Source organism: Lynx canadensis, chromosome D3 (genome assembly GCF_007474595.2).
Source record: "Lynx canadensis isolate LIC74 chromosome D3, mLynCan4.pri.v2, whole genome shotgun sequence".
In the NCBI taxonomy this organism is placed as follows: domain Eukaryota; kingdom Metazoa; phylum Chordata; class Mammalia; order Carnivora; family Felidae; genus Lynx; species Lynx canadensis.
In genome coordinates this window covers 92,121,541-92,134,161 of record NC_044314.2, presented here as the reverse complement: position 1 = coordinate 92,134,161, position 12,621 = coordinate 92,121,541, and the positions used below count along the sequence as shown (strand labels likewise).

The window sequence follows — 12,621 nt, the reverse complement described above, 5'->3', positions numbered from 1 at the left end:
GAAGAGGCGAGCAGGTCTGAGGGCGGTGGCTCGCTCGCCAGGTAACAGCCGGCAACACATCTGGAAGGGCTGAGGACTGGTGGCGCCCCCCGCCCGAGCTCCCGGGCGGGCCCTGCAGCTGCACTCACCTTGGCTGCGGAAAGCCTCGTGGGGAACCTCGATGTAGCTCTGCCCCTGAGCCGGGAAGCGGTAGTGGGAGGAATTTATGGCCTCGGGTAGGAGTTTGGCCACAGAGAACTCTGAGAACAAGCCAGAGACAGGAAGCCACAGTCAGTCAGCTCCGCGGCGCAGGAAATTGGGCCGTAAAACCCCATCTGCCTCTGCTGTTTTTAAAAGAACATGCTCCCCCGGGTAGTGTAATTACCTCTAGAAAACGACGACCTGAAAAAATAAGAGTCCGGGGAAAGTAATTTCGAGCGTGGCTAACGTGTCCATCCGGCCACACGCTGTGGGGGCCCCGTGGCCCGAGGTGACCCCTCCTTCCCTCCGGGCCTCTGTCACCATGGCTCTCAGTTATGCGATGACCCCCCCCCCATGCGGAGGGGGAGCCGCCCCTCACCACACTCTGGGGGACCCCGTGAGACACAGCAGGAGGAAGGCACCCGAGACACACACCTCCCGGCCATCAGGCAAACGTGTCATTGCACGGAGGGAGCCATCGCAGCCGACTAACTCCCACTACAACTATCCTCCGTGGCTCAACTAGGCTTCTAATCCAGAGCCCGGCCGCTGCGCTGGAGCTCAGCAATGCTCCCCAGGTAGAGACTTGCAGGAGGGAAGCGCTGCGAAGTCAGCACGTGTGGGACGCTGCTCCGACCATCCCGGAGAGGCAGATTTAGGCCAAGCCTCCAGCTGGCCCTCGGAACCCCGATTCTGCACCTTCTATTTCACAGGCACTCGAAGGAGCCGCGGCTTTTCGACTCCGTTCCGAGCACAGACGACCGAGCACAAGATCAGGCTGGTCCCCCAGTCGCCATCAAATGCTTACGTAGCTTTGCGTCCGCATCGTGGCTGAGCACGTGTGCCCCGATCTCACTCTCCCCCCAAAGTGTAATTCTGTGTAAGGGCGACCCAGTTCAGAAAAGCAGCGAGGTCTGTCTGGGCTGATGGGCGCGGTGCTCCGTCTGTGTGCGTGTGTGTGCCCACCTGCACGTGTGTGTAAACGCTGCCTGTGCACTCATCCCCGCGCGTGCATACGCTGTGCGCGCGCCTGTGCCCGCGTGTTTACACGCTGCGTGTGCACCTGCGCGCGCGCATTTGCGCGCGTGTGCGCGCACCTGTGCGCTTATGTGTGTGCGCTGTGTGCGCGCCTGTGCGCGTGTGGGTGCGCACCTGTGCGGATGTGTCTGCGCACGCGTGGGCGCGCGCAGGTGGACGCAGGGCCGTCAGCGCGAACTCCAGGGGCCAGCGTCCCTCCCGCGCCTCCCGCGCCTCCGCCCGCACCAACGGCCGCGTCCCGCCCTGGGCGGACGACTACCTGCCATGGAGGAAGAGCCGATGATGGTGACCTGGGGGTCGCTGGCTTGCACGTTGGAAGAGATGTGGCCCATGACGGTATCGACGGTCTCTATCAAGCCCAGCACGACGGCGTTGTCCTGCAAACGACACAACGTGAAGGAACTGAGCAAATGGAACGGGCACAACTGCCCTCCCCAGACGCACTCGCCGAGCTCGCGGGGTCCGGCTCCGCACTGGCGCCGCCGGTGCCCCCTCCCCCTCCAAAGGTAGAGCGCCCCGCGTCTGCGGAGGCCTTGGTGGGCCAGGCCTGACCTCTCCATGACCAGATGGGAAGGAGCCGTGCCACCACCCCTCTCACAGGCAAACGCCCCACCGAGCCCGCGGAACACAGTCCCCCGGGCCACCCAAGCCACTGGCTCCAAGGCTTAGCCCCAGGTGACAGAGACCCAGTCCCAGCTGCACCCTGAAGTCACCAGGAACTTCAGCCAATCTCTGACCGGCCCTGCCATGCCCCCTTCTGTTTCCCGCGGAAGGGGCTAACTGGCCCCAAGTCCCCTCCAGGACAAGGACACCAGCGGCTTCACCCTATTCTACATGCAGGGGACGGACGCCAGCTCCCCAGATCCTCTCTGCATGACCTTCCTGGTGCACCCCTTCCCTCCAAGGGCCCTCTCCACTTACTCTGCATCCCCCAAGCAGAGAGGATCCCAGTGGTCGCTGCCCCCAAGAAGGCAGGGGTCCCTCCTGGTCACCCCGTATCTCTGCAGACAGCCCACCTTGGGCTGACTGTCCCTCATCGTGAGACACTCATCTACCAGGGACAGGGCCTCTCAGCCACCCAGGCACGCAGTGGCTGTTCCCGTCTGCCATCACGCCCCTCTCTCCTTCCCGCCTTTCTGAAAACCATCTGTCAGCTAAGCGTCCTTAGCATTCTCTCACAAACACACGCTCCATGGGAATCTAATGAGGTGGAAATAGAACAGGGAGGCCAATTTTAGACATTTTCTTTCAGGCCTGTGGCCTGGTTTCAATCAGCTAAGCCCGGTGGAGCACATGGAGATCTGTGTTTCTGGCCGGCAGTTCTGTTGGGCAGGGGCTGATTCGTACCTTCTCTCTAATGAACAGTCGAGCCTGCCTAAGCCTGAATGGTTTCATGATCATTTCTGTTCTGTGGCGGAGCATTCAAAAAAAGTCACTTTAAAATGATGCTGAGAAAATAGGCCTACTCAGGTCCTCCGCTGGCCATGTTCCCAGGCTTTCCCAGGCTGCAGCCCTGTACAGAGCCACCCCCGGAGGGCATGAACTCTAGACGGCTGTGCCTTTTAGAAAGGGTTTCTAGGTAAGATTATCCCAATCTTAAATGCAGGATCCTTTCTCCCCCCTCCCTTTGCCAGGGTTAAATCCAATCTCATTCTGTTTGAAACTGTTCAAATAAAAAGTTCATCAAATGTAAATCCTGTAGCAATCTCATTAATAACATTTCTGCCACCAACCAGCAAATATTTTTTTAACATTATAGGGGTTCAGGAGAATAAGCGCTTTAATATTAGACCGGTGTGGGTATGGCCCTGCTAAGCAGTTATGCGTCCCCCACCCCGCCAGGCAACCTTGTAGGTCCCATGTCAAGACCACAACATAAGAAAATGGACAGAGCCAGGACCCCAGGTCACTGGACTGAGAAAGGGCTCCTGAGACCCACTTCACACTCTGTATCAGTGAAAAGTTTCACCTGTGCTCTGCCACCGAGATGCAGGGGCCTCTTTGTTACTGCAGCACAGCCTCGCCTAGCCTGACTGATATAGCTACTGTTGCTGGAAACTGCCCTGGACATAGTTAAGGACAGCCAGGTTAAATCACGCACACAGAGTATTTGTGGAATATATACACGTGAGCAAAATGTAAACTAGATGGAAAGGGACGTATGCAAGAGTGCTCAGGGTCACGGTGTGCCATAAGACTTCAGGTGACTGTTCTTTTATATATTTCTCACCAGCTGCAGTTTCTACCTTCTCTACAGCTTATTAACTTGTTTTATCAAGCAGTAAAGTCAATGGCATTACTCTTAAAAAGAAAAAAAGTATTCCATTCTCTATCTGCTGTTCAGAGAAAAAGAGAAGTTTTTGGTTCTTACACTTATCACGAAGTACATATTGCCACGTGGTCCCCTTTTTTCACATAAGCTAGTGATCTTTAAGCGTAAAACATGTTTTTATTACCATTCGAGAAGAAAGTGATGGTAAAAAATTTATCATGAAAAATGATAAACGTCAACCAAGTATGCAGTCCTCATGGAGAACTGCAACCCCCTCCCTGCTCGGTGTGGAGGACAGTGGCATGTTATTGACACACAAGCCTTAAGCCATACAGAAGACAAGGCACTTCAAATGAGTTGTATATCTGGTCTGAGCTCTAACGTCCCAGATTGCGGGACGGAGGGATGCATCATTTCTCTTAGAGATGTGAATTGGGCCACAATCATACCACCTCTAGGAAGACACGGCAGTTCCCAAAGCATGTACGTTTTGAAGCTCAAATGTTTTTTGTCTTACCTCTGACACATCAATCCAACTGGGCAGTTGAAGAACCTCTCCCATGGTTTTTAAGAAAGCCTAAAGGCAGACAAAATGACACTGCTTAGCACGTATCTTAGAATTTATAATCTAGAACAGGAGTTGGCACTTTTATTTTTTTTAAAGCCCACCTAGTAAAGCGGTTAGGCTTTGAGTACAATTTTGTCACAAACACTCAACCCTGCCATTGTAGCGCAAATGCGGCCACGGACAACACAGAACTGAATGAGCACGTTCCAATAAAACTTGATTAGCAAAACAAGCAACAGAGCATATTTGGCCCAAGGGCTACAATTTGCCGACGCCTACTCCAGCGCAGTTTGGTGGAATAAACATATAATGCAAGCCACATTTCAAACTTTAAGTTTTCTAGTAGCCATATTTTAAAAAGTTAAAAGGCAACGGGCAAAATTAATTTTCAGAATATATTTTACTCAGTCCTATACCTATATACCTAACATAGCACTTCAACACGCGCTCAACATAAAAAATATCAATTTAACATTTCACACTCTTTTCTTTGTCCTAAGTTTTAGAAATCCAGGCCATATTTTACATTTAGGGCACATCTCAATTTGAATTAGCCACAGCTCAAGTACTCCACAGCCAGGTAAGGCTAACGGTGTCCTTATCACCCAGCACAGGAAATGATTTTTCCTCATTTTCCCCCTCCCAGTGCTAGCCAGTGAGAAGCCAGGACATCATGGAAAACTGGATAATGGACGCCAAGGGTTTTTACTTCTCACCCAATCAGAGATGGGTGGGGTTTGGAGTAAATCTGCAGGATTCGTCTGCAGGACGCCCAGGCGGGTCTCTCCGCCGGGGCCCACACCAGAGGTCCCAAACCGAGAGCCCACAGGCTGAACCCGCCTCACAAATCCGCAAATAACTGCTTTCAAATGTCCGTTAGCTGTCCACTTAAAAACTGGATTATTTTCCACTTGAAGGATCCAGGCATGCGGCTTCCCTTGCAAAATAAGAGGCTCCCCTACAGATGAAACTCCGGCGGATCCGAGGCTGCGGCCACCCCCTGCAGGTGAACCGCTGCCTCTACTCCTCCCTCGGTCGACCAGGGCCGAGTTTGCAATCTCCCACCCTGTCTGGAGGCCCAGAGAGGGAGGCGCAGGGAAAGAGGAAATCACCAAGCTTCAAAATGACCTGTGGAAACCTGCATTGGATTCCACATTCCAACACAAACGTACCCTGGAGGCTACCGCCCACCCACCACGTACCCGCGCCCCCTGGGAATCCTTCCTTCCACCCCAGGGCTCCTGCCTGGAGCAGGTGTGGGGGGGGGGGCCTGGAAGTGCGCAAGTACAGCGCCTTGCTCCCGCCTCCATCTCCTTATGATTGGCTGAGCCATCACGCCCCGCCTGCTCCCCCTGGCCAGCGACTGGCCAGGTGGTGGTCATGTGACCGAGTTCTGCCCAATGAGCTGTGAAGGGAGATCCGAACGGGGAACCCTGGGAAAGCATTTCCGGCTCCCTCCCGGAGGCTGTCGGCCACACGTGGGGTGTGGCGCTACCCCGGCAGCCGGTGGAAAACACGGCGGAGTGTGTGGAGAACTGCGCTGTCGCCCAGAGCCCTGGTGTGCGGGAAGACCGAAGCACTGGAGCCCAGGTGGAGCACTCCTTCGCCCCTGTGTGGAAGTAAGCCCTTCGTGCTGTTGCTAGTCCCCGGCGGCCAGAACCACTCCCGCAAGGAGGCGGATGAAGCGGAATGGCCTCTGCGCGCTGGCAGAGACGCCGAGCCTGGCAGAAGGTGGGTGCCTGGCCGGGGACACGGGGCAGGGGCCAGGACCCCGGAACCCAGCACGCCAAAGATGTCAGCACTCGCCCCTCCCCCCCTTAAGGACGCCCGGGTGTCCCGAGCTCCTCCACGTCCGTCTGCAGCCAGCGGGTCAGGGAGGACGAAGAACCCTAACTGAGCGCTCACCTGTGCCAGACTCTGTTCTCCGCTCGCACGAGCCCACCTGGGTCCCCCGAGCCGAGTATCCTGTTGTCGCCCCCGTATCGTAAATGAGCAGCGTGACCAAGGGCACTGGGCAAGCAGCCGTGGAGGGAAATTCAACCCTGCTGTCAGCCCTCTGCACCCTGCTCGGGACCCTTACGCTGCACTCTCCCCAGGGAAACCCACTCGGCCGAGAGCCCTGGTGCTGAGATCAAGTTAAGGCCACAAGAGCCAGGGATCGGCCCCTACCTTGACCTGCAGAGTGAAAAGCACCTTGATTCCATCCCATAAATGGCACCTAACTTTAGGTAACTTTGGCAATTCCCACCGACGTGCACATCGCGGCACTGGGGGTCACGCTGTGTGCACACCAGGTCACGTCTGCCCGAGACCCAACCCCACCCTTCACCTGTCGCCACGGGAGGCGGCCGGGTAGCACACCCAGATGGTCAGCCGCCAGGTGGATGCGGACCTGGGAACAGGAGGTGAAGAGCTGAGTCTGAGCTGAGGGAGGCCCCGGCGTGCTGGGCAGAGCTGGCTGGAGGGGCCACCCCATCCGGCTGTTCACGAGAAGTCTGTAACCTGGACTTTTACGTAAAAGCTCACGACTTTTCTACGACTCTGTGCAGGTCAAACAAAACACGCCTGTGCTCCTGGATCTGGCAGTCTGCCTGCTCTGATCTGCCAGGCGCAGAAAAGAAATAGCTTTACCTTGGTGAGGTTCAGCGCTGTTTCCTGGGAGAGGGGCTTACTGGGTAAGTTGAGGGACACGTTTCGCAGGTAACTCAGTACCGTTCCTGGACTCTGGAGGCTTTTTCTCTTCTCCGTCAAGTTGGTTATGATAGGATGGTAGGCGTCGGTGGGCAGCTAAAAGGAATGAGAGGTGTGAGTTCGGGCTGGGGATGCAAGTCCAAGAAGTCCAGCGTGTGCTCCAGGCCGCGTGCCTCGTGAAGCCCCGTGACGATGGCACTCGCTCTTATCGCATATGAGGCACTTCCGTGACTCTCTGACACGTACCGACCACCTCAAGAAAGACGCACCTATTTGAGAGTTGAAACTAAGCACAGAGAGGCTGACCCAGAAACACATGGGAAACAACTGGAATTTGCACCCACACAAATGGTGCAAGAGTCTGCGCCCTCGCTGTCCCCTTAAAGCTCCCAAGTAAGGTAAGTAGCATGATTACAAATACTGCTTCCAGAGGGGGACGTTTCTGGGTGGACTGATCTCTCCTCAGACGACGGGACAAGGGGCACAAACAGAAGGCATGCATCCACGCACAGCCCCCTGCTCTCCGCTCGCTGTGCCGCCTGCCCAGGAGACGGTCTCTGTGTTTGTGTCCCCGGACGTCTGGTTTACTTCCTTTCGACCCCTCTGGCCACAGGCCACAAGAAGCAGAGGACTTTCCCTTCAGTCAGCTGAGCCTCCAGAGTTAGTGCCAAAGTTAAGCTTCTCCTCCAGGGATGATTCCTCCCCAGACACTACACTGCCAACAAGAGAGAGCCAGACTGTCTGATGGAATTCAGCCCTGGCATACAGTCTAAGCCGAAAGGCTCTCAGCAAGAGGGGACCGAGATCGATGTGCGTGCTCACCACGGTGTTGGCTGGGGGTGTCATGAAGAAGCTCGGTGGCGTCGAAGACAACAAAGCATGCTTTCCTGGGGGGAGAAAACACAATAACACTGAATTAAGGACTAAACTGTGGTCACTCTCCCAGCCTAAGAAAGGCCTGCCTTTATTCAAAACTCTCCAGCTTCAGACCCGTCTAAGACAGCCTGAGAATGCTGAGCAGGAATGCTGTTGCACAGATACAGGGCTAATAAATTAGCTTAATGGGTAGATGGTATGGATTTTCCCAGGTCACATTACTTTTCTATCTATGTTTCAAATCGCTTTCGAACACCCTCACGCAAGGCGTCACATAAAAAGACGATTTTATGTAAGCTTTTACCGATCTCAGATAAATAAAGAACCAAAAAAACGGCCTTCAATTACACCTGGACTAGTTGGAGATAGAATACAGAGTGCTGCTAATCTCTGGGCGGAGACAGACCCTCCCTCCCAGACAGAAGAAGCAAGACACAAAGTGGTGGGGCACATTGTCCTCCTGAGTCCTTTCAACCCTGAGGATTCTGGTTATTCTTTTCCATTTGGTTAACTACAAATAACGAAGACATCTAACACCAAAGATAAGCCATGTTCGCTCTTCTCTTCCTCTTCTCCACCAGCTATTTCGAATCTTAGCATTTCCTGGTAAGAACACAGACTAACTAGATGCTCTACCTCATTTTCGGAAAAATCCCTCCAGGTTGCTTGAAGTGATCTAAGGAAATGACCTCACCACCCCTAGTTAGCTCCAGTAGTAACCAGCCCCTCGGGTTATGTGGGGCCCGGTAGCTGGGGGACAAGGCGCCGAAGGGGAGACTCTGCCCAGAGGACTAGAGACCCAAACGCTAGGTTCTCCAAGTCAGAGTGACATTCATTCCTCAAATGCCAAGTAGTTACAGAGGAGTCCCACCCAATTCACATGTAACTTGTGTGAGTCCACAAAGTAAAGCGCAGGACGGTAAGGACTAACCCGGCAACCCTGCCCATCGTCACCGTCGATGACCCTGGAAGGCTACGGGAAGAAATGAGAATCTTTCGTGTCCTCTGTGAGTCCCAGGTCCCAAGGGGCTCTTGTTTTGTGGGCATCGGATTGTGTGGGTGTGTTTTCAGTGTTCAAAAATACATAACTTGGAAATCACACGACTCTGAACGCAGCCTTCTACTTCCCCTGATTTTCTGTGGAAGGGGTGGCCATCCATTGTAGCTCTGGGAACAAAGCTGACCAGGTGATGGATGATCAACCCTCTGCCCTTGTATGAATTAGGAAAAGTCACCGCATCTGGCCTGCTCTGGCTAATGGATTAGAAGGGGACACCCCCTCTGGGCCGGTCATGCAGAGAAATGCCTGCTTTGGGCTCACCCTTGGTGTGCAGACGGGGCTTTATGCAAAGACCAGGTTTGCCTCCTCCTACAGACCAGACACAGCAGGGCCCTGGCCTGGCCTGAGAGCCGGCTGGACCTCAGCCCGGATGTCTGTCTTCACACAGCTGGCATGACCCTGGCTCTGATGGACCGACTCACATGGAGCAGTCTAGGGAACTTCCAGATCATTTTCTCTATACGTGCTTTATGTCACGTGACCTGTCTCCAAAAGCAAGTCCCCAAGCCATACGGGGCCCTGATGGGTGTAGTTCTGGCTCAGCAAAGGTGCATGTGTGCACTCCTTGGGATATGTAGGTGTTAATACAACACCTCTCCTGAATGCCCCCCCCCCAAAATCAGATACCACCTTCATGGGGCACAGAGGGTGAGGTGACCTGAAAGGCTGTGCCATGTGTGGGGCTGATCGCCCCATTTCTGAGCCCTGGGATGTCCTGGGGACAAGGGTTTGCTGGTACAGACACAAGAACCAGAAAGAGCAACACGTCTTTCCAGTGTTACTAAAATGGTAATGTATCGAGAAAGAAGGATTTGTTTCAGGCTTTCAGTAATACAGATACAGATGACATTTTAGTCTTGGTGACAAATCTCTGAATCTTAAGCTATAAAATGCAGAAGATTGATATCCTTTCTTGTAAAGGACCTATATTTTGTCCTTCTGTCACTTGTGTGACAGGAATGAATTCCACTTTCTTAGTGAAGAATGAGTGTCAAAGGCCGCCGTGGACACAGACTTCCTGCACACACAGCGGCCATGCCCTGCTCTCGAGATCAGCAGCCCCAGTCATCTGCGGGGAGTCCCCTCTCCTCTGCATTTGGGACACGCCAATCCTACTGCCACGTCAAGGGTGGACTGTGACCCAGGCCTAAGGCAGTCAGCGTATCCCACACCCCCAGCCGCAGTTCTCAGCTCCTGGAAACTGGGATACACATGGATCCATCTGGTCAAATGAGACTCCTGGCCAGTCCTGCTGCAGGAGGAGACAGAAAAGAGAAGTTCATCTTCTGCGAGCATGGGGTGGAACCCTGGAGGGAATGGCAGCCATAGTGGCACCACCAGAAGGAAGCGGGGTCAAACAAAGAGATTCCCAGTGACACATGTGAGCACCTAGAGCAAACCAGTCCTGAAGCGGATTTTCTCCTGTTGTTTCCATTGTGGGAGTTTTTTGTTTTTTTTTTTTTAATTTCCCTTGTTGGCGTAAGTCACTCAAGTTGTGTTTTCTGTCACATGATCACAGGGTCCTAACAGCTGAGGGACTCACTGTCAGAACCTGAGAGGGGGCAAGCCTTGCATTAACACCTACACCTCCCGGTCCCGACCTGCCCCTGCTGCTCTGGTGTCCATGCAGTGGCCAACCAACAAATGTTTATGAGTGACTGTCATTTTTTGGCAGATTATTTCACGTTCAAGGACCAGTGCATTCCCTTGTTATCACAGTGAAAATAGAATGGGGGAAGTAAATATTAATCATAAATCAGCAGAAATGTTGTGAAAACCTGCCACATGCAGGCATTGTGCTGATGCCTTACACCCGTGACACTGTGGCTCCACAGCCCCCCACCCCTGGGACATGAGTAGTGTTTCCATCCATTTACAAAGGAGAACACAGTGATTTGGGAAGATTAAGATACAAAAAGTCATATATTACATGATTCCATGTGGTTGGAAGACCCAGAAGAGGGAAATATGTAGAGACACTGGCTAAGCGGTGGCCAAGGGCTGGGAGGGGGACTTGGGGAGTGAAAGCTAGCAGGTGCTGGATTTACTTTTGGGGTGATGAGACTTTTTAAACCAGAGGGGATGGTTGCACAGCTGGTGAACATAGGAAGTACCACCAGATCATATGCCTTAAAATGGTCAAGTTTATGTTCCGTGAATTTTACCTCAGCCAAAAAAAGTGACTTCCCACGTCCCAGAGTTCATTGTGGCTGAGTGAAGGTTTGAACCCAGGCCACCTGTCCCTGAGGGCCCATCAGAGCCTGGCATGCAGGAAGCACCTGGTAAGCATTTGTTGATCAGATGCACTAAAGGACCCGGAATGCCTGTTCCCAAAGGGTCTGTAATCATCCATCACATACACCTCAAAACCCCCTGGCGACCAGCAGAATATTCATCTCAGTGTGTCTCCATTAAGGTGCCAGTTTCTCCATCCTGGGGAACAGGTGTTCTAGAGAAATGGCTGTATTTATGAGGTTCGTTAGGATGCCTCTCAGCCTGCGGCGCAGACGGTCCCCTCAGGAGAGCACGGAGCGAGAAATGCTAGTGAGGGAGGCGGACGGAAGGAGCCCTGTCCTCCCAGAGACGGGCAGAGCTGGCCCGAGCCCACCCCCCACCCCTGTGCCCACTGACCAACGGCAGCTGTGAAGTACATCGCGATCTCGTCCGGGGTCAGGGCCCGTTCCCAGATGATGAACTCATCGAAAGCTCCGACCTCATAACGCTTGGTCTGGTCCTGCTCAGACCCGATCACGAGGTTGACGCTGGGCTCCCCGTAGGCATGAGACACTTTGCCGCTTGGGTCAGAGGTGCTCAGGGTCCCATTGACATAGACTTTCAGACCCTCCTTGGATTTCCATGTAAACAAGACGTGAGTCCAGTAGGGACCTGGAAAGAACAAAGATCACTGTTCTGCTGATGTGGGAAGCACATGTTTCTGAGTTGTTAAATCCCTTTCGAGATGATTAGTCACTGTTAATCTTGGTGAGGCCTTCATGATCTAGATCTAACTTTTCTCAGTACGTTGAAGCACAGAGAAGAAATTGTCCCCATCCCCAAAATTCCAGAAGCAGTCCAGAGAGACCCTTTGCTATTTTAAATTAGATCCTTTGCTATTTTAAAATAAAATGAAATAATAGCTAATGGGGGTCACTTGTTCAAAAAAACAATTCTTTTTCTTCAGTCCTGCCTGTGCCATCATAGTGCAGGTCAATAAAACCCGTTGGACAATAAAACCTATCTGAGGGCCTGATTCAGCCCAGGGCGGTTGGTATCCACCTCTGCTCTGATATGGTACACGTAACACTAATAAACATGGCGGTATCACGGTAGTCAGGGCCACCCTCTGGGCTCATTCTCTCTGGCCCGAGAACCACAGTGACCCAATAAGAAGAATGTTCATCAGACATTGGTGGTGGCTTGCCCACGAAGGGCCCAGCTTGGTTTTGCAAGTGTTGTGTTATCTCATGGGCTTCCTTCCGGAAGGAATAGGGCAGCCCGTTAAAGGACATGTATCATCTTGAGCCCGGCATCATCTTAAATCATCCAGCAATAAGCCGTTGGGACTTCATCAAAATAAACCCTTCAGCACAGCGAGGGAAACAGCCAACAAAACTAAAAGACAACCGATGGAATGGAAGAAGATATTTGCAAATGACGAATCTGATAAAGGGTTATTATCCAAAGTCTATAATAAACTGATACAGCTCAACACCCAAAAAAACAAATTATCCAATTTAAAAGTGAGCAGTAGACATGAATAGACACTTTTCCAAAGAAGACATCCAGATGGCTCACAGATACACGGGAAGATGCTCGACATCACTCATCAGGGAAATGCAGATCAAAACCATAATGAGATACCACCTCACACCTGTCAGAATGGCTAAAATCAAAAACAAGAAGCAACAGGTGTCGGTGAGGATGTGGAGGAAAAGG

At 52.8% G+C, this 12,621-nt stretch overlaps 1 protein-coding gene across 1 annotated transcript in view; it reads right to left on the bottom strand.

The window, feature by feature from the left end:
* ADGRD1 (adhesion G protein-coupled receptor D1) overlaps positions 1-12,621 on the bottom strand; it is a gene marked incomplete at its 5' end in the record, with an annotated part of 110,733 nt that overhangs the window by 79,751 nt on the left and 18,361 nt on the right. The window contains 6 exons of the mRNA XM_032595353.1: positions 129-239; positions 1,478-1,595; positions 4,008-4,067; positions 6,690-6,845; positions 7,572-7,636; positions 11,317-11,571. Coding sequence (XP_032451244.1) covers positions 129-239; positions 1,478-1,595; positions 4,008-4,067; positions 6,690-6,845; positions 7,572-7,636; positions 11,317-11,571 — 765 coding nt within the window. The remainder of the gene's footprint in view (positions 1-128; positions 240-1,477; positions 1,596-4,007; positions 4,068-6,689; positions 6,846-7,571; positions 7,637-11,316; positions 11,572-12,621) is intronic.